A 27,918-nucleotide genomic window follows, 5' to 3' on the forward strand; every position below is an offset into this window, starting at 1 on the left:
AGTAGGAAATAAGTGAAGGTTTACATTCTGGAGAATTTTTTGATGTGAAAATGGTCAAATTTAAACAGTGGCAGAAAGTATCTGCTAAATTATGTTGGTATAATGTTTGTCTAATGAAGAAATTAATCAGGCTTGTTTCCTGTGATTCTTTGATGTTATTTATTGTATTTGTGGTACTTCAACATTGACTGTACTAATGATGTATGAATCACACACCCCCAGAGACTGATCTGTGTGTGTGTGTGTGGTATTTGAGAGAGAGAGAGAGAGAGAGAGAGAGAGAGAGAGAGAGAGAGAGAGAGAGAGAGAGAGAGAGAGAGAGAGAGAGAAGCATTGAGTGTGAATGTGGTTTTTAAATGAGGTGAGACTCGGATGTGGAACCAAAGGATCTTTATTTACAAAAAAAGCATCAGACAGCAACAGTCACCACAAACTAACTCAGACTCTGGCCTAAAATTATTTAAAAAACAAAGTAAAACAGGAAGTCAGGAAATAACAGGAAGTAAAGGGGTGAAGGAGCCGTGGTTCAGTAGCTCCTCCTCGTCTAGATCAGGTCGGCCACTGCAGACAAAACAAACAAACAAACAAACAAATAATCAATCAATAATGAGCAGAGGAAACAGACAGATGGAAGCTGTGAATGTGTCTGGAGACAGGAGGCAGGACTGGAAGGCAGGGATACTCAACTTGCTTTGCCCGGGGGCCACTTTCATGAAATGATAGAAGGCCAGGGGCCAGTTAATAAACAAACTATATACATTTTTCTGTAGCGGATTGTAGGTTTTTGGGGTGTCAGCTGGAGTTTAGGCTGACAATGTTGTGCACACCGGATAGTTAGTTAAGGTTAAGTTAGTTAGGTTAAGTACATACATAAGTGCCTGGGTAGCGAGCAGACGGCGGTATTTGACAATTTAGCTGGAGCTCAGTCAAACTTTATTTCACATTAGTTTGTATTGTAAACTAGATTCTAATTCACAATGAAAACTAACGTGAAATTATTAGAAAATGGTCGGGGGGCCACTCTGCACCCTGTCACGGGCCGCAAGTTGAGTATCATTGCTGTAAGGACTTGTCTTGAGCTGTCAACAACTTTTAGAATTCTACAAATTCTATGTCTTCAACATATCCATGTGGGTGTTGCATAACCTCAAATCCAATCTGGTAATCCAGAGTCTATTTTTATTTGAAAAATAGACTCACACCGTCACTTCCTTTTCTGCGTCCGTGCTCCACTGTTTACAGTCTAAATAGCAACTTGCACCGCAACTTTCCAGTAAATTTCCACTGTTGTTGTAAGACGAGTTGACGTCTTCTATGCAGTGTGTTTATGCGTTAACGTTATTTGCAAATAGCCGAAAGGGAAAAGGAAAGCGGAAGTGATGGAAAAGCCACGTCACTTCCTTTTCCGCGTCCATTTCGGCTATTTGCTAATAACATTAACGCATAAACACACTAGGGATGCAACGATTTTTATTTTTTTTATGTACGATAGGGGTGGGCGATATGACCAAAATCTCATATGCCGATATAGGTCATTTCATATCCCGATAACGATATACCGTACATCACGATACAGCATATTTTTTTGTAAATTCAATTGATAGTTTATATAAAATTACCACATGGCCATTTATTTATGTAGCAGTTTAACCAGTTAAACTTTTGTCAGTCAAATCCCACAAAGGATACATGCATTCAGAATACAGATAAGCATGGCTATTCTTAACAACCCAAACAAATGTATAATGAGTTGCAGGGCAGTGCTCTGAAGACCGAGACGAGCAGCAATGACCCAGCGCAGTGCGGAGAGACTGTAGAACAGTGATACTCAACCTGCGGCCCACAGGCCACATGCGACCCGCGATGGAATTGCAAAAATAAATAAATAATAATAATAATAACAGTGCACCTGCAAGATACCCGCTGAATAAGTGTCCAAATGTTCATGTCATTCTGGCCAATACTCCACTTCTGTTATAGCATTTCAGTCTGGAATATGGAATATCTTTCAATAATCTATGATTTAGCTGCTAAATTGTCAAATACCGCCATCTGCTCGCACTACCCAGGCACTTATGTATGTACCTAACTATCCGGTGTGCAACATTGTCAGACTAAACTCCGACTGACACCCCAAAAGCCTACAATCCGCTACTGAAAAATGTATATTGATTGTTTATTAACTGGCCCCTGGCCTCCTATCGTTTCACGAAAGTGGCCCCCGGGCAAAGCAAGTTGAGTATCCCTGCTGTAGAAGGCCGAGACGATCAGCCAATAACAGAAGGCCAGCTCGTGGGCATCATGGGTGTGTGCGTGCGTGCGTGTGCGAGTACCGTTCATGGGCATCTCGTCGATCTGGGTGGAGTAGTACTGCTCGATGTCTCTCAGGATGCGGATGTCGTCGTTCTTCACAAAGTTGATGGCCACGCCCTTCCTGCCGTAACGCCCGGACCGACCAATCCTGTGGGGGGGGGGGGGGGGGGGGGGGAGATGATGTTACTTCAGGGGTTCCCAACCTTTTTAGCTCGTGACCCCGCTTTGAAGTCACAAAAATCTAGGGACCTGAGACCTTCAAATTCCAGTACTAGTGATGTAATTCGTGCACAAATTACATCACCGGTCCACAAGTTAATTACTCAAATCAACTCAAAGTAACAGTCAAATTAAATGAACTCTCGCACAACTGTTTACAGTTTTTGGATCTACTACTGATTTCGTAATGATACAACTGGTTGAAAATCAGTTTCCCTTAAACTCAGAATTCTGACTTTAATCTTGGAAGTCTTCTGACTTTATTCTCAGAATCCTGACTTAAAGTCGAAGTGAACCGGAGGCGAATGCAATAGCACGAGCGTCGGAGACTGAAAACAAATTGAGAGGCGGACCATATGCGTGTCGATGATTTGATTTGACAATTCTGTCGACTGGCTTTGGCATTGGTCAATCATGGCGTGTTCCACCCCCAAATCGAGTGGGATTCAGCGTGTTGTCGTGCTACGCGAGTGCGATCCGCGGAGTACCAGGCAACCACCTGCTTCGTGCGGAGCGAGCGGACAATCTGATGCATGGGTGCTGCCCGCCCGCCTGAAATCTCCGAGGGGAGACCCCTGACTACCACGCTCTCAAGCGCGCGCCTTTTACGCTATTTCTGTAAATACGATATTCCTGGAATGCACGTTTTAACGAGCCAGTTACATTTCTTTGCATTCTTAGAGATTATAGTTTTTGTTTTTTGTTCAATGTTTCAATTGGCCAAGTTAGTAGTTTGTTTATGGGATAGGAATTCTGCCAAATGACAGGCACTAGGCACCATTTTCTACTTCATTTGGAAGAGAAAATTATCCTGAAATGAAGATTCCCCCTCCCCCCCGATTTTTTTATCCCATTTCTAACCCCCATTAGTGCTAATTTATTTTATCCTGGTTGCTGCTCCACCCTCTGCCGATCTAACCTGACGCTGCCAGATCGATGAGTTTGCTTCAAATATCTGTTTCACAAACAACATCCATCTGGATTCGGCCAAGCTACATTGCTGAAGAGGGCGGTCACTTTTTTCAAGCTACTAGGCAGGTGATTGGATGGACCGTCTGTCTGTCACCGTCTGGGCTTGCCAGCGCCAACCAATCAGATCGACTTCCCTTCATGACGTAGCAGCGCCTGATCAGCTAGGACTACAATTGCTAATAGTTAGCATGGAGGTCGCAGATTTTTTGCTGTTTTTGTAAGGTGAATATTGGGTGCAACCATTGACTATTCAATTTGCCAAAAGAAAGAAGAATTACTGCAGATGTCTGACTGAGGATGAAGTGCAGGTAGGCCATTTTGCACGTTAAATGTAACTGATTGGATTAACTGATGTTACGCTAACGATAGCAACATTTGGAGGTTGGGGTGCTACGTCTGATGATTGATGATTAATGTTAACGTTAACAGCGATTCATTCATAACACATATCGTTGTTCGTTTCTTCAGGGAACTGATGACACGATATGACACCGAGTGGCACGCACCCTGGACGGCTAACGTCATGGAGACGCAACGCTCTCTAGCCTTTATGATCATGGCAACAACCAAATGCTTTGATACAATATAATGATTTAACGCTACTATTTAACTGGTGAATTTTAGCATATGTGTCAGTGGAATGGTAGATATTTACGCATGACTGGAGAATGTTATTTGCTTACTTTTGTAATAATAAACTAAACGGAGAAATGACGGCCGTGTGTGGTGTTGTTGTTACATAATCTGCTGGTCTTGAGGCACGATTGGGTCAAATGATAAGACGATGTAAATGCATAAAGATGTTGTCAGATGAATCTGCGAAAGGGAGCTGCCTGGAGCCCAGAGGACGTCAACAGAGAAGAGGAAAAACACCCTGGTTATACCATGCAGCATGTATTTGGATATAATCTCTAACTTTAAGAATGGTTCCTTGTTGATATACCGTATTCCTAGTATTGGCTCCCATGACGTTTGTTTACCCCCTATCTAAAGTACAAGTGCAAAATCTTAAGCTACCGGTATGTTCTATCAATAAACCAATTTCTCGAATAACAGCTCCAAAATATCAGACATATAGGACTACTATATGCTAGAGCTATATTCACACTCACAGTATAATTTATGCAAGCGGGGGAAAATATCAGATAAACTGATTGTTGTATTGTATCCTGAGATCTTTAATCTCGCCTGTATAACATAATATGTCACTCGGACACCAACGTGAGTTAACGTGGTTTATTAAACAGCAGCCAACATTCCAATCATAGCAGAATACACTTCAGCTAGCAGTAAAGGGACAATACATCACACTGATCTTTGCAGTTCTGTGTTGATTAGCTAATAATTCAGTGGCATTTTGATTAACGTTATGATTTATTTCGATTTGGAACAAAAATTATGGTTTAACAGATTGCATGTTTACTGGGCTGTGGTGAGAGTGAGAAGGGCTTTGTGTTTGTGTGACTTGCGTGAATGGCTAGCCGTTAGCCATTACAGCCTTACAGCTAATAAGTCATCCCAGCCTAGCGGTCTGAAGGCTATCTCCCCAAATTCTACAACAATGTCTTGTTTACTAACGTTCATAGTTGATAACATTACAGCAATACAGTTACGGTTTCGTACTCACTGTAAGATCAAGTGTTTAACGTTTATGTTAGCTTATTGTTTTGAATAGAATGTTTGACTAGCACACTGGAGCTAGCCTCGGTAGCCGCCGCCATGTTGAATAGTGAAAGAACTACAAACGCAGAGGCGCCTCTCGGTGGCGTCACACCCGGTCTCGCCACAGCCCGCCCCTAGCTCACGCTGATTGGTGCGCCTGTGTGGCGGCCGGTTTGAATGCATCTCTGAGGCCAGGGCCAGACTGAGGTGGATTGTGAATTTGTGGAACAATGCCGCCCCCGTCTGGTGGAGTCAGGCTACTGCCGATCTGGGGAGAGCCGAAAACTGGCTCCATGCTTCCTCCGAGACATGGGCAGTTAGCCAGCCGCTTCTTTTCACCTGACAGGGGAAGCTTCACTGGTAGGACATAGCACGTGGGAGGATCACGCTATTCCAACCAGTTCCCCTCCCTCCAAACAGGCGCCCCGAACGACCAGAGGAGCCACCACATCAGCAACCAGGATATTGCATGTTTTGGTGAAGGGGGTTCCGATATGAAGGAAACCCCCAGGGGGCACGGGGAGAACATGCATTCCTTCAGCGTTCACAGCGTCCCAGGTGGGAATCGAACCCAGGACCTTCAAGCTGTGAGGCGACAGCGCTTACCACTGCACCACCGTACCCGCGACTCAAATGAAGATTTGATTGACAGCTGCATGTCGTGATATGATTGGTTGAAATGGGGTAGAAATGTGATACTACTAGGTGACGTCAGCAAACTGTAGATTAGTGTTATCAATGAAATCTTGAAAAATGAACTTTTGATGTGAAAAAGTGTGAAAAACTAAAGGAATTAGACTGTTGTGATTTTTTTGCATACCCAGGTATTTTAACTAAAAGAAAAGAAGTCATTCTTGGGTTCAGCTCGACTTTAAAGCAGCTACGAGCAAGATTTTCGAATGTTATTAAACAGTATAATTATAATATTGATGCATCACATCTTACTAGGGGTGTCGCGGTATATGTATTCGTCCCGTGAGTTCGCGGTACGGGCATCACGGTACAATACATGGAGCTCCCCGACGAATACGCCGAATCCAGAAGGTGGCAGTAAAGCACCTAAACGAACGCTGTGTGAACGCCATTAAACGCCACAGAAGAAGACACGCGAAAACAACACGAGAAAGCCGTCCATTTTGTCAGTCACTTTAACTAACGCTATGGCGAGAGGCGAGGCATGCAAGATACCAGAGCTTGAGGAGCCGCCACCTTCTTTTAAATCAGCGGTGTGGGAGAGTTTCGGCTTCCCAGTCGACTACAACAGCGATGGAGTGCGAGAGATTGATCGAGCAAAGACAGTGTGTCGGCGTTGTTCGGCAGTTGTTGGGTACGTCTGTGGAAACACCTCCAACATGCTAACGCATCTCAGGCGACATCACCCAGATGCACCGCTCACCGGAGACAGGGTAAAGAAAACGGGACAACTGCTTCTCCCTGCTGCTTTTAACCATCCTCTGAATGCCAACACAGACCGACACAAGAAGATTACAGAGGCGATTGGCGTCTACATTTCCATGGATATGCGCCCATATGCAGTGATAGAGCAAGCAGGCTTCAGGCATTTATTAAACGTACTCGAGCCTCGTTACAAGGTCCCATGCCGTTCACACTAGAGCTGCCGAAAATAATCGATTCAGAGATGCATCGCGATGCTTAATAGGACGATTCTGAATCGATTAACAAATATCAAAAATCGATTATAAAAAAAAAAAAAAAAAAAAAAAAAAAAAAAAAATTATAATCAAATAAAATAGAATGTAAGTACATGCAGTTGTTTATTTTAATTATGGATCATAATACAATGCAATTCCAAATGCACTTTTATTTTAAAAGTAGCCACACAGTGAGAAAAAAGAAAGTGAGAAAAAATAAATCATGTATTGCGGAAAAAGTGATGCATCGATTTAAGATGCATCGTGATGCATCGAGATGCATCGAGATGCATCGTATAATCGAATCGAATCGTAGACTTGTATAATCGAATCGTATCGAATCGTGAGATCAGTGAAGATGCACAGCTCTAGTTCACACATGAGTGGAACCGTGGTCCCACGTCTGTACACGCACACACGAGAAGTGATTGAGCACGGCCTGTCCACTGCACCCGCCGTAGCATTAACAACTGATGGATGGACGTCCCGTGCTACTGAAAGCTACCTCACCGTCACCGCACACGACATCAACAGTGAGTGGGAAATGAAGAATCCTGTTCTTCTAATGAGACCTGTGTATGAACAGCACACTAGCGCCCACCTAGCTGAGAAGCTACAAGAGGCAGTAGCAGAGTGGAAACTCGTACTAGTGAACTAGTACTACTGCCTGTTCAAAAGGAATGCCCAAGATTCAATAAAAAATGAAAATATATATATATTTTTGCTTTTTCCACCGTTGTACCGTGCCGTATTTGTACCGAAACGTGACCCCAAAACCGAGGTACGTACCGAACCGTGACTTTTGTGTACCGTGACACCCCTACATCTTATCTATAATAGTAGCTGAGACCAAAGCCGTGTGAATCGGAGATTGCTCTCTTGATGATTATAGAGTCTGTGTCTGTCTACTAACCTCGCGTCACCAGGCTCTCTCTCTCTCTCTCTCTCTCTACCGGCGGGCCGGATAAACCCGGAAGTGAAATTAAATGGTTTACGGCAGCTGTCTGCCTTCAACCGTTTCGCTCTGCCTAGCAACAGACCATAAACACGGAGAACGCCATGCAGGGGCTCGCTACTCTCGCGAACATCTCTCGTTATATTCTAACAGTTTGTTTGGAAGTAATTTTGTTATTATGGCCGAAGTGGCTGCCGCAAACCGTTTCATTTCACTTCCTGATCTGCCCCGGCCACAGACAGACTATTTCGTCAAGACAACACTGGCCAATTCACTCGGGGTTCAAGCGAGACTACTCGGCGTTGGTCTCGTCTACTATTAGAGGTAAGATGTGATGCATCGATATTAAATTTAGACTCTTTAAATAACAATCGAAAATCTTGCTCGTAGCTGCTTTAAACTCAGAACTCAAATACATTTTTCACATGTGGCCCTAATCCTCTTCGGTAGCTTTTAAATTGTGTGGTGTGTAAACATTTTTTTTTTTAATCAGGCGACCCCATTTGAATTCCAGGCGACCCCATTTGAGGTCGCGACCCCAAGGTTGGAAACCACTTGAACATACTACATAAAGGACAAAGGTGAGTCTGTTTTTGGCCAAGTAGCTGTGTGTGTGTAGTTGTGGTTGTGTACATGTGTATATATACAGCTCTCTGTTGTTGGGCAGGACATAGTGTGTGTGTATTTGTGGTTGTGTACATGTGTATATATACAGCTCTCTGTTGTTGGGCAGGACATAGTGTGTGTGTGTATTTGTGGTTGTGTACATGTGTATATATACAGCTCTCTGTTGTTGGGCAGGACATAGTGTGTGTGTGTGTATTTGTGGTTGTGTACATGTGTATATATACAGCTCTCTGTTGTTGGGCAGGACATAGTGTGTGTGTGTGTGTAGTTGTGGTTGTGTACATGTGTACCGTAAATTCCGGACTATAAGACGCACCGGTCTATAAGCCGCAGCACCAAAATTGACTATTTTTTTCTTCTATAAGCCGCACCGGTCTATAAGCCGCGGGTGTTTTGATGTTTAATTACCATATGAAAGGGTTCGTGCACAGAGAGGAATGTCGGGAAAGAGATCGCTGTTTGGGGAAGCTCCCATTTATTAACATTTCAACAAAACAAGCATTACGGTAGGGTAGGCTATAGGCTATAAGAAGCTCCCATTTATTAACATTTCAACAAAATAAATACCGTAGCTATAAAAAATAAAACAATAATAATAATAATAAAACAATCCTCAAAAGGATAATGTGCTGTAAACAATAAAACAATCCTCAAAAGGATAAAGTGCTGTAAACAATAAAACAATTCTCAAAAGGTTAAGGTAAGGTGCAGTAAATAACTGGAAAACAAAAAACAATCCTCAAAAGGATAAGGTGCTGCCAACAAAACCAGGTACCGTAATCCTTGTCTTCATCTTTTAGGTGAAGGTGCAGCAAACGGCTGTAAACAGAGTCAAAGTAAAGTCACTAATCCTCGTCTTCCTCGTCTTCCTCTTCTTCCTCCGTACTGAAACCAGCAAAGTCCTCAACTTCAGTGTCGGAAACGAACAGGTTCAGGGTGGCTTCGTCAACCACTCCTCTCTCTCCTTCGTTGTCGCTCTCAAAACCAACGAACTCCTCTTCGTCACTGTCGGAATCGAACAGCCTCTGAAGGCCCTCAGCTGTGGCGGCGTCCTCCTCTTCATCACGCAGCAGTCCAGCCTTTCGGAACCCGTTGGTGATCGTGGATGTCTTAACACTCCTCCACGCTGTCAGGACCCACTGGCAAACTTGTGCGAAAGTTGCTTTCCTCATGCGCCCTGTTTTTGTGAATGACTTGTCACCGCTCGTCATCCACGTCTCCCACTCAACGCGCAGTGCCACTTTAAATGCGCGATTGACACTGATGTCGAGTGGCTGGAGATGCTTGGTCGTGCCCCCAGGTATCACAGCTGGAATGCTGTTTGTGGTCTTGATGGCTGCTTTGACCGAATCGGTTATATGAGCCCTCATGCTGTCCAGAACGAGCAACGCTTTCTTTTGGTGAAAGAATCCTCCAGGGCGCTGGACGTAGCACTGAGACAACCACTCCTTCATGACACTTTCCATCATCCACCCTTTCTTGTTGACTCTGACGCAGATACCACTGGGCATTTTCTCTTTCGGCATCGTAATCCGCTTGAAAATCACCATTGGCGGCAGCTTTGCTCCAGATGCTGTGCAGCCTAGAACACAAGTGAAATTGGTTCTCTCGTGACCTGTGGTTCTCAACGTGATCGACGATTCACCTTTCTTGTTCACAGTGCGAGTGAGTGGCAGGTCGAACGTCAAGGGCACTTCATCCATGTTTATGATCTGCTCCGGTTCGATGGAATAATCCTTGATCTTCCTTTGTGTGTATTCGCCGAAGTTTGCGATTTTCTCCTGGTAGTCGGGAGGGAGTTGTTGGCACACAGTCGTCCGCGCCCTGACAGACAGTCCCTTTCGTCTCATGAAACGGAAGCACCAAGATGGCCCACCTCTGAAATGTTCAATTTTCATCTCGGTGGCGACTGTTTTTGCCTTCAGTCGGATCTGCACCGTGGAAACGCCTCGGCCGTCTGCTCGCTGGGTCAACACCCAGTCCTCAAGGGAATCTTCAAGCTCCGGCCATCTGCTTTTGTGGCCTCTGAAGGACTTTTTTGTCTTCTTACACTGAGACAGTTCCTCCTGCTGCTTTTTCCAACGTCTCACCATCGATTCATTGATGCCCAGAGTACGCGCGGCTGCTCTGTTTCCCTCTTTTAGTGCGAGTTCGACTGCTTTCAGCTTGAATGCTGCGTCGTGTGAATTTCTGCGTACCTTCCCCATGGTAAGTGAGAGAGAGACTGCTGGTCTTGTTGTGATTCCGGGCGCTGATGAACTTTGAACCGGTAGGAGTAACCGGTTGATTTCCGCCAATGATGTCAAGTCTTTAATACACAAAGGCAATTCAAGGTGCTTTACAAAAAAATAATCGAAAAAACAAGCAGCAAAGCAATGCACATAAAATGTGCTGATGAAGCTGTGTAACCTGTAAAATCCATCGATTTTGGAGGTCACCGAGTGGCCGTTTGCTTACCGTAATTACCATATGTAAGGGTTCACGCACAGAGGGGATTGTTGGCTGTTTGAGGAAGCTCCCATTTACCGTATTACCGTAACATTTCAACAAAACAACATAACACAACACCTTTGTTTATTTCGACAGTGCACACAGTGTCCGCGGTGTGGTGAAAAGAGGGCAACAGAGGAAATTAAAACAGAAGTGGATTTATAGGTAGAAAGAGTGCTAAAAAAGAGAGATTTTATTTGTATTTGGAATTTTTTTTCTGAAAAAATCCATAGATTAGCCGCACCGTTATATAAGCCGCAGGGGCCAAAAAACGGGAAAAAAGCCGCGGCTTATAGTCCGGAATTTACGGTATATATACAGCTCTCTGTTGTTGGGCAGGACATAGTGTGTGTGTGTGTGTATTTGTGGTTGTGTACATGTGTATATATACAGCTCTGTTGTTGGGCAGGACATAGTGTGTGTGTGTAGTTGTGGTTGTGTACATGTGTATATATACAGCTCTCTGTTGTTGGGCAGGACATTGTGTGTGTGTGTGTGTGTGTATTTGTGGTTGTGTACATATACAGCTCTCCGTTGTTGGGCAGGCCATAGTGTGTGTGTGTGTGTGTAGTTGTGGTGGTTGTGTACCTGTATATATACAGCTCTCTGTTGTTGGGCAGGACATAGTGTGTGTGTGTGTGTGTATTTGTGGTTGTGTACATATACAGCTCTCCGTTGTTGGGCAGGCCATAGTGTGTGTGTGTCTGTGTGTGTAGTTGTGGTTGTGTACCTGTGTATATACAGCTCTCTGTTGTTGGGCAGGTCATAGTTGATGATGAGGGAAACCTGAGGAACATCCAGACCTCTGGCCCACACATCTGTAGAGATCAACACACGACTGCACACACACACACACACACACACACACACACGCACACGCACACACACACAATGAGTAATGATGAGTAACGTTAAATAACAGTAAAGTCAATACTCAAAGCAATGTGTCAGAGAAATCAAATGGTCAAATGCTAATCCCGCTGTGACTGTGACTGTGTGTGTGTCTGTAACTGTGTGTGTCTGTGACGGTGTGTGTGTCTGTGTGTCTGTGACGGTGTGTGTGTGTGTGTCTGTGACGGTGTGTGTGTGTGTGTCTGGCATTAGTGGTGGCATGTGTAGAGACATGATTTCCGCAATGCAGAAAATGTGGGCGGAATCACGGACTTTATAATCATCAGATTAATCGATAATTAAAAGAATCGTTAGTTGCAGCCCTGATGACTACAGCAAAACCAGGCTGTCTTCAGATGGTTCTGGTCTACAGGCTTGTGATCTACAGGGTTCTAGGTGTGGTACCTGGCTCCGGATCTGAACTCCTTCATGATGGACTCCCTCTCCTTCTGGGGCATGTCTCCGTGCATGGAGGAGACGGTGAAGTTCGCCTCGCGCATCTTCTCTGTCAGCCAGTCCACCTGGAACAGAAAGTGATCTGCGCTTACAACAGACAACAGGCTCCTACACATTTTCAATCTTTTGTTGTTTTGAAGATGTTGTCTGGTGTTCGGGGTGGTGAATGTCTCCACGATCTGCCTTTCCAGACAGATCGTTAGTATCGTGCTACATGCACCCTGTTCTTGACTGGATGTGATTTTAGTGCAAACCCTCTGTTCTTGACTGGATGTGATTTTGGTGCAAACCCTCTGTTCTTGACTGGATGTGATGTTGGTGCAGACCCTATGTCAGGGTTCATACACATTTTGACCAATGGATTTAGACTTTTCAATGATTTTTAAACCAAATTTCCATGAACAAACATTTGCTCTGCATATACTGTACATGAAAACGTAACAAGTACGTGTGGCAATAAATTATTTTAACTTGGAGTGCTGTCCTTATCTTTCTTTATCATTTGAACCCTTTAGGATCCAGCACCCAGTTAACACATTGAGTGCCAGCCATTTTTTCAATCCTGTAGGTAAGTTGTGCCAGTTTTTTTTTTTGAGGATTCTGGCTCATTTTACAAGAGCCGAGGATTATTTTCTGTTAAGAATTCGTGAACACCAATCATCTAAAAATAACTAATATAATGTGTGCTTTCTCTGTCTAAAAGAGTTAGTTTGCAGAGTTAGTAGTTATGTAGATATTAGCCGTTGAGTACAGCATGGTTTCAGAGATTTTCAGAGAGTTTGGAGATAAATGGATTTTTAGAACCACCTCACGTGCCTGTGATTATGGGTGCCCTTGTCTCCCACTCTGTGCTCTCTCTCTCTCTCTCTCTCTCTAGAGAGAGAGAGAGAGAGAGAGAGAGAGAGAGAGAGAGAGAGAGAGAGAGAGTGTGTGTGTGTCTCCAAACTCCTCCCTCCGTCTGTGCTGCGCAGTGCTCTGCTGCTGGGAGTTTGAGCAGCGACTCTCCCTGGCAGCGAGTGTGGATAGGTCTCACTGTCTCTTGGGTTTGAGAGCCCCGATGAACCCCCGTGCGACTCTAGGCTTTATGCTGCTCACCCAGTCCATTTCTGGAACCCCCCACCGCAGCAGCGCGAAGCGTCCCCGCCTACAGTATGAGAATGAGGCTCGTTCGTTTCTGACTGTAAAATCGCCAAGCCATTTCCGCGGGAGGCGGCTGCTTTTGGTCCACGGGTCCCGTGGCTGTGGCTTTGTCTCTGTCTCTGTCTGGAGAGAACTGTCGCCACTTAGTGGTCGGTAAAATAGATTATACACATTCTCTTGCTCCAATAGTGATATAGAAGACGTAAAAGTTGTTGATTGATGTCCCACCGTCAAAAAAAAAAAATGTTTATGTAAGACGAGATATCTCGGCTAGGGATGTCAACGGTTAACCGTTAATCGATTAACCGTCGCTAACGTCGTTGTTCGGTTATTGCTGTCGGTCTATCAGTTAATATTAAAAAAAAAAAAAAAAAAAAATTTGGACACGTTTTTTGAGTTTCCTTGCAGATTTTGCACAGTGTTTTGCATCATGCAACTATTTTGTTCAAATTTTGTTGGCAGCAAATCGAAATAGGCTATATTTTGTTTAAGTTTTTATGCTGCAAAAGACAGTAGGCCTAATGTGAAAAAATCAAAAGAAATAACAGATTGTTGTTGTTGTAATGTTTACATAAACAGGAAATAAAGCTCTCAAAAATATATTTCCTTGTCATCCATATAAGAGCCAGAATGATTTTGGAATGATTACCTGATCAAAATGTGGCAATAAACTTATAAATTTCAGCAAAGCCAACAAAAAATAAAGGCATAATTCTAACACAAAAAGCATTAACATTTCAGCATCTAAATAGACACGCCTTGTTTGGGCATGAGCTCATTGAGTAAATAGACAAAAAAAAAAAAAAAAAAAATTTTTTTTTTTTTTTTTAATATAAAAAAATTATGAATTAACCGATAGGTTAATCGATTATTAGCGTCGGTTAATCGAAAGTGAAATTAACCGAAAATTGACATCCCTAATCTCGGCTCTGGCACTCAAGCGTTGGATTATGTAAGACGAGATATCTCGGCTATGGCACTTAACGTGTTAATATTATTTCCGAGTTGAGCGTGTTCTTTTTGATTTTCAACGTAACAAGTACGACATTGTACATTTATTGATATCACCGTCCGGTGAGAACGTCCGTGTTCGTGAAATGTGTGTGTGTCTCGTTATCTTGTGCAGTCCGCAGTGCAACACGCTGCTCACACTCTGTGTGCTTTTTTGGAGGTGTTGAAATAAGTTGACTGCGCTGCTGTCTTTAGTAGCCACTAGCCACGGCCTTCAGAGAGACTTTACAGGAGGGAGGAGGGACGAGGAAGCAGCACACGCGTACATGAGAGAGAGCCGCCGTACCGTCATTAATCCTAGTTAAAGTGAAAATTGATTGACGATAGTGCTGCACGATTTGGGGGAAAGGTGCAATTAGCGATTATGGTGGACAATATTGCGATTTGCGAGGGTGATTGCGATATAATAAACAAATGGTATCTAGGGATGTACGGGCATGAGTTTTTGACGGTATGATAACCTTGGACAAAAATACCACGGTTTCACGTATCACAGACTAAAATACATGAAATATGTTACAATTTAAAATATATTAAAACTAAAAAAATAAAACAATTTGAAATAAAATTATCTTTACAAAAAAACATTTGCCTGTCCCAAACATGTAAAAAAAGAAACGCCAGACAAATATAAACTAAACTGTGTTACAGCACATAGAAGATGGCTCAGCAAAGTTGCAAAGTTAGTTACATGTCTGTCCAGTAATACACCCCGTTTATATCTTTTGTAGCGACAGATGGCCTTAAACGCCACACTCACGTGACGCTTCTTGAGAGAGGTGAGGTAACGTGTATCTGCAGACTTTATCGAGGGACCATGAAGGCATCATGTGACAGGCTAGTTGAAGCCTGGAGGTGCTGCTGCTGGCAGCTGCGACAGTGTTTTGCTGCTATCAACCTTGTTAATCTCGCTATATTCTTCATCACAGCGGGTCCCCACTGTGTACTTAATCGTGCACTAGTTCTGTATAAGCACCTGCAGCTCTCTCCTTATTTTACTCACTAATCACACGGTTGTTTACATGCATTTCTGAACGGCTAGTTATTAGCATAGCTTGCTGTTAGCGATTATGGATGTTCTCTCTCTCCCTCTCGGTAAGATGTTATGTAACCGTGCTGCACATAACATTACTTATTTGCGGGAGTGCATGGGAGAAGTCTCCCGCTAGTGTTGATGCCCAGTGTGATGGCAGAGAAACGTGTGTTTGCTGTTTAGTTTAGAGGCGGCTCACACACACACACACACACACACTCAAAAAGACGTGAAAAAATAATAATAATCGCACACTTCTGCGGTTATGTAATCGCACGTGCTGACATCGCGATTGCGATTCGATTAATCGTGCCGCACTAATTGCCGGATTTTCTTTTTTTACATCGGCCTAACTAATTAATTATTCAAAGTATAATTCAAAATCAATTGTGCAGCCCTAAAAGAGAGACAGGCAGAGAGAGAGACAGACAGCCAGTCAGTCAGACAAACAGGCAGAGAGACAGAGACAGAGACAGGCAGACAGACACACAGACAGAGAGACAGACAGTCAGTCAGACAGTCAGAAACAGAGACAGTCAGTCAGACAGGCAGAGAGACAGAAACAGAGACAGTCAGTCAGACAGACAGTCAAACAGGCAGAGACGGAGACAGGCAGACAGACACACAGACAGAGACAGACAGTCAGTCAGACAGAGAGACAGACAGGCAGAGAGACAGAAACAGAGACAGACAGGCAGAGAGACAGACAGGCAGAGAGACAGAAACAGAGACAGTCAGTTAGACAGACAGGCAGAGAGACAGACAGACATGTGGTCTCACCTTCCTCTTGGTGTTACAGAAGATGACTGCCTGGGTGATGGTCAGTGTGTCGTACAGATCACACAGTGTGTCAAACTTCCACTCCTCTCTCTCCACCGCCACAAAGAACTGCTTGATGCCCTCCAGAGTCAACTCATCACTGAGAGAGAGAGGGACAGAGACAGATAGAGAGGGGAGACAGATAGAGAGACAGAGAGAGGAAGAGAGACAGAGACAGATAGAGAGAGAGGGAGACAGAGAGAGGAAGAGAGACAGAGAGAGTGGGAGAGAGGGAGACAGAGAGAGTGGGAGAATTCAAACCTCATACACAGGGATGTCCTATTGCAGGGGTATTCAATTAAAATCCAAAGAGGTCCACTTAGATTAAATTTACTCGATCAAAGACCCGGAACATCGCAACGTCTAACTATTGTGATGATTCAGTGCCATATATATTGAAGGAGCCTAATAGTTCTATCAACGTCTGCATGTAGTCAACAACTGACTGTTAAATCAAATAAAGTAATTCAGTATTTCAACAATGTTTATTTTCAGAAACAATATATTTTCAAATAAGTTTTCACGTTTAACTGGTATTACATGTTTTAATAATAAATACATTATATTTTCTCTTTCAAGTAAAATAAGGGCTGCATTGAAAAATAAAAATACATAGCAGAGAGCTTAATTTTAGAAAAAGGAAATAAAAAGTGTACCATGAGTTCAGTTTATCTTCTTTTAGTTAACTGCACTTTTTAACAGTCTCAACCAAAACTATCTGAGCACATTTGAACAATTCCCCCACTTTCTCTTGTTCAATGAGAGAAGTGTCAACCGCTGGCAGAACCCTGATAAGATAACGTTATCTCACAGTGATATCAGTGGGCGGGAGTACTTGCCTTGACAGACAACTCCTTCAGCCAATCAGCGTCGCCACATGCAGTCCAAAATATAATCCATCCATCGTAGAAGAGCGACGAAAACATATTTTTGGCCGATAAACTCCGCTGGTGCATCATAGTGTTTGTGTTAATTGTTGTTATTGAGTCTATTTCTGCAAGAACTGCACTTATGGCTGTTTATCTCATTGCTTTTTTGGGAAACGGGAGCCGCCATTACTCCTCTAAGCAGCAGCTGAGCGGCGCCCCTGATTGGCTGAGTAGCATCACATGGGTTGCCAGTGGCGACCCTGATTGGCTGAGTAGCATCACATGCGATTATCAATGCATGCGATTGGTCTGTGGCTGGTGAACTCGTACCGTGAAGTCTAGAAACGCTGCACCGGTTAAAATCGAGACGCTCCGTCAAACTTTAATAATCCTCAATGATTTATATATATAGTCTGGGTCCAGACCCAGACCGCGGTCCGCCATTTGGTGATGTCTGTCCTATTGGCTGTCACTTGATATAATCAAAAGTAATGTATTCATCTAATCATCGATTTGGAAACCCCTATGTTGAGGTGTGTTTTTAGACAGATACATTATCAAATGTTGCACACTATATTACAGCTATTTAAAAGAAATATGTTTTTTGTATGTTTTCCCCTCATTTGGGAAGGTGGTCCTTAGATTTCTTTTAATAATCAAAAGTGAGCCTCAAGTTGCAAAAGGTTCAGAGCTGCTGCTATTAGATTCTAGATATACAGATTCTAGATTGGTTAGACTCTGGATTGACCTGCTAATAAATAGACTCTTTTAAATCTACTAAAACCTTTCTATAGATCCGGTATCATGTGACGATCCTGGAGAGAGAGAAAGAGAGAGAAAGAGAGAGACTGACCGTTTGACCAGGATGCGGATGGGGTCGGTCATGAACTTGTTGGTCATCTCCAGTATCTCGTGGGGCAGCGTCGCACTGATCAGACACACCTGGGTGGCTGGGGGCAGGTAGCGGTACACATCGTAGATCTGCTCCTTAAAGCCTGAGCACAACAACAACACACTTAGCATTCAAACTAATGGGTTGTATGTAGGGGTGGGCGATATGACGATCTTAGATCGTTCACAATCAGAATGGCTCCACGATCGTTAGAATGCACATTCTATCAGTTGCATTTCTATGTGTGAAAGACGCTTCCCAAGTTTTCCTCCCCTCCCCCTTTTCACTTTGCAAAGTGCAGCAACATGACAACACGGAGCGGAGGGGTAGTTGGTTTGACACACACACACACACACACACACACACACACACACTTAACCAGGGCTTGCCTTGACAAGGACGCCCATTTTCTCCAAAGACATTTCAATAAATCCAAATATAACGAGGTTTAAGGCTCATAAGTTTCAAGCCAACAAGTCTTCCAGAGAATCGTGAGTTACCATAAAACATTCGGTTAAAGCGAGAACAAAAAATAACAACAGGATTTTTCCGTTATTTTATTCTGTGAGAATCTGCAGTCTGCTCTATCAGCTGATTTCTACGTTCTGCTGTGGATTAAAAAACAAAATACAATCAGAACTCTGTCTCAACACGTCTCTCTCTCTCTCTACAGTGTAGAGAAGCTCGCTCCATAATAGTCTATAATGTCTAGCTCTATAATGCATTATAGACATCATAGACATAGAAAGTTACAGATGACTCCTTTGACCCCGTCAGGCCCAAGAAGATTGGAGGTTGTGTCGTTAGCCAGATACGGGACCTAAAACACATTTACATGCAATAGCATTGTGAGGCTGAACAACAGGACCCACTGACGATGTAAATTTGGTCCAAAAATATGTGGAATATTTTTTTTTACAGATCATTATTATTATTATTTGAGATAGCTAAAAGTGATGTAATTTTGTAACCAAGGGTTGTACAGGGGCTCTAAATCCTTCCTGCCCGGACAGGAAGTGTCTCTCCTCACCTTTGTTGAGCATCTCGTCAGCTTCGTCCAGCACCAGCATCTTGATGGCTCTCGTCCTCAGACTCCTGCGACGAATCATGTCTGAGGAAACACAAACAACTCAGCTTCCTATTGGCTGCCTCAGTCACACAAACAACTCCGCTTCCTATTGGCTGCCTCAGTCACATGACACTGGACACCAGATTCATACATCCCAATATTGATATTTTAATATAATGCCTTTTCCCGTGGATGCTTAAAGCTTTAACCCCGTTAGACTCGCGTGGTTTGGTTCTTAGCGCAACGAGATCAAGTCAAGTCAAGTTTATTTGTAAAGCCCTAATTCACAAGCATGTCTCAGAGGGCTTCACAGAAAATATGTCTAGCTAATTCTAGCTGACACAACAGTAGCAAATTACAGTAGTAATAATAACAAGAAAGGTAGAATAGAATGGGTGCCATCATGCATTAGGGTAGAATGGGTGCCATGCTTTAGAATAGTGGGGGAGGAGAACAGGAAAGGGAGGAGGTGGGGAGGGAGCAGGGGGAATGTGAGAGAGGAGAGAGCAGGAAAGTGATGAGGTGGGGAGGGAATGTGGGGGAGGAGAGAGAAGGGAAGGGGAGGAGGTGGACTGCTGGACTGGTGGAATAACACAGTGTACATTGAGGTGATACATACAACCATGGATCTACCTATATTATACAACGTCGGTCAAAACAGTTCATTATTTTTAATCGGTTACATTCTTAACGGCAGTTAACCGACTACCGGTTAATCATTAACATCCCTAGTCTCTACTGAGATAGATAGATAGATAGATAGATAGATAGATAGATAGATAGATAGATAGATAGATAGATAGATAGATAGATAGATGTGTTGACTCACCGAACACCCGGCCGGGCGTCCCGGCCACCACGTGCTGGCCGTAGTCCAGCTTCCTGATGTCCTCGCCCACATTGGTCCCCCCGATGCACGAGTGACACTGAACACTCATGTAGTCCCCCAGAGCCAGGAGCACTACACACACGCAAATGCACACAAAACACATATAACCTAACCAACCAGAACAGACACAGCTCAGTAAATGAGTAAGTGAGGCGTGTGATTGGCTGGTTGAGGCGTGCGATTGGCTGGGTGAGGCGTGTGATTGGCTGGGTGGGGCTACCTTCTGGATCTGTCCAGCCAGCTCTCTGGTCGGGGCGAGGATCAACGCCTGGGTCTCCCTCACCTGCAGACATGACAGCAATTAAGAGGGGGAGTGTGTGTGTGTGGATTGTGTAAGCCACAGTATTTCCAAAGTCAAATGCTTGAAATGAGCTCGAGTCAAATATGAACTCAAATCAAACTGATCATGTATAATTTTCTTTCCAAATCCTTTGTCTTTCCATCAAGACAGATAATAATAATAAAATAAGATAGTTTGGATTTGTTTGTTTGCTGCAGAATTCAGTTTGTGTTATTTCAGAGTTTTCGGTCTTTGTTGTTATTGTAAAATGTGGAAAATAGTCTAAGTAAAGAGAAATGTGGTGTGTCCAGACTGTTGTTGGACAGTCTAGCTACTGTAGCTCCTCATTGGATGGCCGGGAGGACGTGGAGGAGAGTGACAAAATGCAATCTGAGATAAGAATAGGAAGATGCTTAAGAACTGTAGTTCAGCTTACAGTTGATATATTCTGATATTCTGTCTACTGTTCCATGGGCCATCTCTGCTTCGTTCGGCAAGCTAAGCTAACGTAGCTATGGGTCTATGAACGTCAATAGCGTGCCAAAGACACACCCTCTCCCTCTCCATGGGATTTCATTCGCCATTCATTTCTCGATAGACCTTGTGCAAAATGCTTCTAAAAGTTGTCTTACTTGGTCAAACCAAGCAATTCAACTATACTTAGAATCAGGGGAGACCATATGACTTTTGACTTTTTTTTCGGGTGGGCGAATTTCAACGAAAAGTCGACTTTGGCCCAGTGAATTTCAAATAGCGTTTTTGTTAGAAATGCTCGTCCCTAGTAAACTCACCTGGATGTCCAGACATTAAACAGGTAAACTCACCTGGATGTCGAGACACTGCAGCACAGAGACGCAGAACGTGGCAGTCTTTCCTGTTCCAGACTGAGACCTGCACACACAGAGAGACAGCTAAGACACTGTGTGTATGTGTATGTGTGTGTGTGTGTGTGTGTGTGTGTGTGTGTGTGTGTGTGTATGTGTGTGTGTGTGTGTGTGTGTGTGTGTGTGTGTGTGTGTGTGTGTGAGAGAGAAAGAAGCAGCTCAGAGAACCCTCTGCTAAACATGAGCTGTGGATCATATCCATAGAATCAGGACAAACTATCCCCACAGTTACTCTGCTAGACATGACTCAAACCACTTCATCACTGCCTAAACATGGGGAGAAGCTCTGGTTTTGGGGGCAGTGCTGCTGCCTACTGGAGAGGAAAGGTACAGAACAGGCTACAATCCTCTGGATCAAATTAGATGTTTTGAATGCATTTATTCCTCTAGTATTCTTCTCAGAGATCGACTTTGCAGCGGGAATATGTCTAGGCTATAGCCTATTTGTTCAGCACGTCATACATCATTCTGGGCAAGCTTGGGACGCATCACTCATCGTTATTGAAACACAGACAACATGCACGCTCCTATCTGCATTTGTGGACACAAATATGAGGCAATATTTCGTCAACATTGCCTTGATGAGAAAACAATGCACCTTAAAACGTGTTGGCATGGGGAATAGCTTAAACTCAGTCATGGAGATATCAAAGTTGAAACGCTAGCATCGTGACTAGAGATGTAACGATAACCGGTTTTAATGATAACGTGCTAAAATTCCGCTTCAAATTTTCATTATCATTAAAACCGTGGTACCATGATTACCCTGTTACCATGATTACAGTGGTTTGAAAAACATGGTAAATACTGTCCATCATCAACCAAAGTTGGCAACAGTCTCCCACATGCAGACACGCAGCCTTGGAGAAATGATTTCAGTGAGTGTATCAATCCTTTTTGGGTCAGAGTTTTCAATATAAAACTTGGTGAAATTATTTCTGTGAGTGTATTAGTACTTTTTGAACATTTTCAGCACATTTTAACAAACCGTGATAATACGATAACGGTGATAATTTTGGTCACGATAATCATGATGTGAAATTTTCATACCGTTAAATCTCTAATCGTGACAACGCTATCAACGAGTAGGCTACTCATGCCCATCCCTAGAAGAGAGGAGAGGAAAGGAGGAGCGGAGATGAGAGGAGAGCTTACTGAGCGATGACGTCTCGTCCTTTGATTATCTGTTTGATGGCTCTCTGCTGGATGGCCGACGGCTTCTCAAAGCCTGAGGAGGAAAAACATCAGAGGTCAGAAGTGTGCCTGCAGCATGGAGTGTGTTACAGCTTCAGAGGACGATTCTTTCTGTGTGTTTCTTACCGTTTCCAGTGAAAAGAATCTAGTGTGACTGTGAACTCTGTCCTTTTAGAACATCATGGACGGGGACACAGAATGGACCCTCCATGACCTCCATCCTGACTCCAGTGGGAAGAGACCCACCACCCCTATTACTATTATTAGTCCTGTTTTTATTACAGGTGATACAGTTACTGCTGTTGTAAATGTGCATCAAAATCTGCCGATTCCGATTGATCGGAGCACCCCTAACTACGAGTGAGAGAAAGCCTGGTGACGTATGGTTAAGTGAGAGGGGGGGCTGGGTAGGCTTGCCGCGGTAGTCGGTGTTACCGATGTTACACGGGAGTGGGGGATACACCGATTACATAACATGTCAACCGGTAACACCGTTTGTTTTTATGGAGGAAGAAATGAAAGGAAAACTCTGCAGTTTCAGCGCCGGTGTAAATTACAAGCGCTCCCTCTAGGCTGCAGTGTGGCTCCACTGTTCTGGTTAGACCAGCAACTAACGTTAGTTGACACTAGGGCTGGGCGATATGACCAAAATCTCATATCCTGATATAGGTCATTTCATATCCCGATACCGATATATATCACGATATAGCATATTTTCTATAAATTCTATTTATAGTTGATATAAAATGACCACATGGCCATTTATTTATGTAGCAGTTAAACCAGTTAAAATGTTGTCAAACCTCACAAAGGATACATGCATTCAGAATACAGATAAGCATGGCTATTCTTTACAACACAAATAATAATAATTAGTTGCAGGGCAGTAGAATGAAACACAAACTGAACCACACCACCAGTTCGATTTTCAAAGAGGACACTAGCATTTGCTATTGATGCGTTTGATTTAAGCACTAATCTGGAATCATATCTAAAAGCGGCCACTAGGCGGCAGTATTTCTTTAGTCAACGTCAAAATACCTACATGTTCAGTAGAAGAAGAATAAAACGCACTCCAACCAACACAACTCACCCAGGGAAAGCTAAAAGCTAAAGCTAATGATAGACGTTTTGTTGTTGGCCCTCAATGGATTTCCTTGGGATGATGAGAGGATGGGAAGAGATGTTTTGCCAGGTTTAACGTTAGGAGGACACACGCAAATATGGATCAAACGCGGACTTAACACAGCGCAAATGCCTGGGTAGACTAGGCGGATGGAGTGGAGGTAACATCTCCCTGCTCTTTAGCCTACTCACCGGCTGATTTGTGCCACTTATAAAGGGACGCAAGGGGCTTGTTGACACAGAGTCTGGTGCGTGTGTGGACTGTGGACGTGAGTAAAAAATAAAACAGAATGAAGAAAGCACAGCGTCATCCAAATGAAGGACAATATTGCCGTAAAGAGTGTGATTTGCAACACAACAATATAAACGATAGAGCGTCATATCAGATGAAATACATTTTCTATCGTCCAGACGAAATATATCGTCATATCGCCCAGCCCTAGCTGCCTCCACAACGCCGATATGTTTTCAGATCCAGTTACTCCCTCAACTGAACAAGGCAGGGATACGCTTCCCCGGTTCAAGGCCTTCACCTCCTTCCAGAACTCAGTTACATTACAGCTAAGGAGCTTCTCTGCCATAGAGTCTGCTCTAATAAGTTGTTCATGTCTGGCAACGTAGCGGATGGCTGATTTGTATCTGGCATGTGTGAACTTTTTGTAGTCCAGAGAAGGTCCCTGCCTGGGCCTGCCTGCCTGAACCCACTCACTGTAAGCTTCCCTGGCTGCAGCATGATGAGGAGCTACATGTTTCTGCCAACCTGGTTTACCCGGCTTACTTTTTGCCCTATTTGCATATGTAAAGCAAGTACTGGCATTACAGATGGTTTCAGCTATAGTCTCATTTTTTTTATTAATTAATACACAGGACAAGATGTTACTATCCCTTGTGCCAAAATCCGAGGAAAAACACATTTAGAAGCCCAATCCAGAATAAAACAAGCTAACAGGCTAACAAACTAATAAACAAGACACAAATCACCAGTTACCTACCCTAGCCAACAGCAGTATGAAGCATGTCATTGGGGTTTTCAAGTGGGCACCTTCCTTCACCGACGTTTCGTTAAGTTAGGCCCACGACACCTCAAGAAGGCTTAACGGTGTAATCCAGCGTCCTGGAAACACCCCCCTCCATGCTACCACCGCACAACTGCATATTACCTCACTATCTAAGCCTAGCTATCCAGGTCGATTCGGTATGACATTCCTGACTACACCACCACTGTCAATGATTCAGCCCTGTTGATGCGGACCATTAATCATGACCAACAACAAACAATCCCTAACTACACCACCACTGTCAATGATTCAGCCCTGTTGATGCGGACCGTTAATCATGACCAACAAGCAATCCCTAACTACACCACCACCGTCAATGATTCAGCCCTGTTGATGCGGACCGTTAATCATGACCAACAACAAACAATCCCTAACTACACCACCACTGTCAATGATTCAGCCCTGTTGATGCGGACCGTTAATCATGACCAACAACAAACAATCAATCTGACCTTAGCGAGCTCCCCAGCTAGCATGTTTCCTCCTTATCCACAGCCATTCACTTGCTCGTTCTGCTGCCTGAGACATGTTGCTAACCGCAAGTTTCAGGCTCCGTCCCCGAATGCCCAACTCAGTTAGTAAGGCAATAACGGACTTTGCCACAAAACCACGGCAGCCGACCTCTACAGGCCGCACTCGAGCCCTCCAACCTCGCTGCTCTGCCTCTGCTGCCATTTCAGCATACCTAGCTTTCTTGCGCTCATAAGCCTCCTCAACTCGATCTTCCCACGGGACTGTGAGTTCGATAAAATAAACTCTCTTCTCTACCTCAGACCACAGTAACAAGTCCGGACGTAGCCGGGTGCTAACTATATATGCTGGGATGACTAGCTGTTCATTCAAGTCAACCCTCATTTCCCAGGCTCCACCTACACTTAGCTGCCCTAACTTGTGCCTGACCTTAATTGGTCTAATCTTTTCTCCCTCACGTACACATTTGATCTGTCTATTCTCTTTTCTAGCAACTAGAGAATTTACTTCTAGCCGCTTTTCCTCAACTGCAGCTGCCAAACATTTCAACACCTGGTTGTGACGCCAGGTGTATCGCCCCTGGGAGAGACTGACCTTACACCCTGACAGTATATGCCTCAATGTACATACACTAGAACACAACGGGCAGGCACCATCCTCGCCCAACCACTGATTTAAGTTCTGGGGAGATGGCAGCACATCATAAGTAGCCCCTAGAATAAATCTAAATCTGCTGGCCTCCATGCTCCACAACTCTCTCCACTTCAACTTTCTCTTCTCTACACTCTCCCAGTTCACCCACTGTCCTTGCTTTGCCTGCGACACTGCCTTAGTACATCTTACTGCCTCCTCTTGCCTATGTACTTCTTCAACTACCATCTTCCTCTTTTCTATTACTGATGCCTTGTTCCACACAGGTTTCCCTATGCACAACCCTAAGCCTCCACGCCCATGCTGCACCTGACCTATGATATCCCTGTGTCTAAGAGCTGACTGTGCTTGCTGTACTGCCTCCTTTGGGTTCCACTTCCTCCCTGTTTTAACTGTGGGCGCTACACTCCTAACCACTGGATCCTTTGACTGAGTCAGAGTCATTTCCAGTCTAACCTTAGCACACTTGAACTCCTCTGTCAGGCTAGATAATGGCAATTCCAATATGCCTTTCCCATATAAGGCTACACTGCTTAGGCAGCGTGGGACTCCGAGCCATTTTCTAATGAATGAGTTAATCATCCTTTCTAGCTTTTCTACTTTTGAAAGGGGAACCTCATACACTGTCAGTGGCCACATCAACCGAGGCAACAATCCAAACTGCAAACACCACAACTTTAACTTTCCTGGGAGCCCTGACTTGTCTATACTTGAAATACCTTGAATCATTTCCTGCCTCACCTCCTCAAACTGTCCCTTATCACTGAGACTTGCATCATACCATCTTCCCAAACTCTTGACTGGTTTCTCTAACACTGTAGGCACCACCTCATCATTTATAACAAACTTCTTACCTACTACCCTCCCTTTAATGATTGAAATACTCCTGGACTTACTTGGCTTCACTTTCATTCTAGCCCACTGCAGATTACTATTTAACTTATCCAACAATCTGCTAGTACATGGAGCGGTTGACGTCATAGTCGTCATGTCATCCATGTATGCCCTAATTGGAGGGAGCCGCAGCCCTCCCTGCAGCCTTTCTCCACCCACTACCCATTTTGAAGCCCTAATAATGATCTCCATTGCCATGGTAAAAGCTAATGGGGAAATTGTACACCCTGCCATAATGCCTATCTCCAGCTGCTGCCAAGCTGTAGTGTACTCTGCTGTGGTAAAGCAGAGTTGAATATCTAAGAAGTAGGCTTTAACTAAGCTCTTTATACTACCTGGCACTCTAAAGAAATCAAAGGCCTCCCATAACAGACTATGCGGCACTGACCCGAAAGCATTAGCCAGGTCCAAGAATACTACATGCAGGTCTCTCTTCTCACGCCTAGCTGACTGGATTTGGTGCCAGATCATGCTGGTGTGCTCTAAGCACCCGGAGAAGCCGGGAATTCCAGCCTTTTGCACCGAAGTATCTATTAGCCTATTCTTTTATAGATAACTAGACAGCCTCTGTGCCACAACACTAAAGAAAACCTTCCCTTCAACATTAAGTAGACTGATAGGTCTAAACTGACTTATCTCTAACGAGTCCCTTTCTTTAGGAATGAAGATTCCCCCTGCTCTACGCCATGCCTTAGGAATAACCTGCTTCTTCCAGACTACCTTCATCAGCTTCCATAGAAACTGCAACACATCTGGAGCACTCTTATACAGCCGGTAGGGGACTCCATTAGGACCCGGGGCTGAAGAGGCCCTTGCACGTCTCACTACTTCTTGAACTTCTTTCCACCTTGGTGGGCTATCATCACACTGGCTCTCTATTTCACCAATAGGTGGAATATCAGCTGGGACTGTCATCTCTCTACATAGTGCAAAGAGCAATATGGTGAGCTTTGTTCTTACAATTAAGATCAGAACACATAATAGCATCATAAGGCAAAAACACATTGTTTAGAAGAGCATCAGTTCTTTCACCATACGACCTGATATCAACATCTGAGAGTTTTGACCAGTCTACTTTAGCTCTAGAGCCGTCATTGCTCTCCCGACTCAACTCTGGGAGACTGTCCACCTCAATATACAAAGTAAAAGGAATGTGGTCACTCATGGATGCTTCATATACAATCTCCATAGAGCGGATATTGGCATGAGCATCGGCCGTGGTGACACAGTGATCTAGCCAGGATGTAGTGTGCCAGGCTTCACTAATATAAGTATAGCTGTCAGCTGGTAAGAGCACTTGGCTGGATATTATGAGATCACTGTCCTCACAAAGGTGAACCAGGTGCTTGGCAAATAGGGAGCTTTTATCTGTTATGTCAGCATTCCAGTCGCCTACGACCAT

The 27,918-nt window shown here is 43.9% G+C and overlaps 1 protein-coding gene across 1 annotated transcript; it reads right to left on the reverse strand.

Moving 5' to 3' along the window:
- Positions 1-373: 373 nt before the first annotated feature.
- Positions 374-27,918, reverse strand: LOC310775909 (eukaryotic initiation factor 4A-III-like; the record flags this gene model as incomplete). Its single annotated transcript, XM_083636033.1, has 12 exons — positions 374-561; positions 2,334-2,461; positions 11,621-11,728; positions 12,187-12,302; positions 16,202-16,340; positions 17,963-18,104; positions 19,032-19,112; positions 19,900-20,031; positions 20,180-20,242; positions 21,064-21,130; positions 22,279-22,343; positions 27,549-27,918. The coding sequence occupies 12 exons, from the start codon at positions 27,916-27,918 to the stop codon at positions 545-547; spliced, it is 1,428 nt and encodes a 475-aa protein (XP_083492159.1). The 3' UTR covers positions 374-544.

The sequence above is a fragment of the Poromitra crassiceps genome (assembly GCF_964638095.1).
Source record: "Poromitra crassiceps genome assembly, chromosome: 4".
NCBI lineage: Eukaryota > Metazoa > Chordata > Actinopteri > Beryciformes > Melamphaidae > Poromitra > Poromitra crassiceps.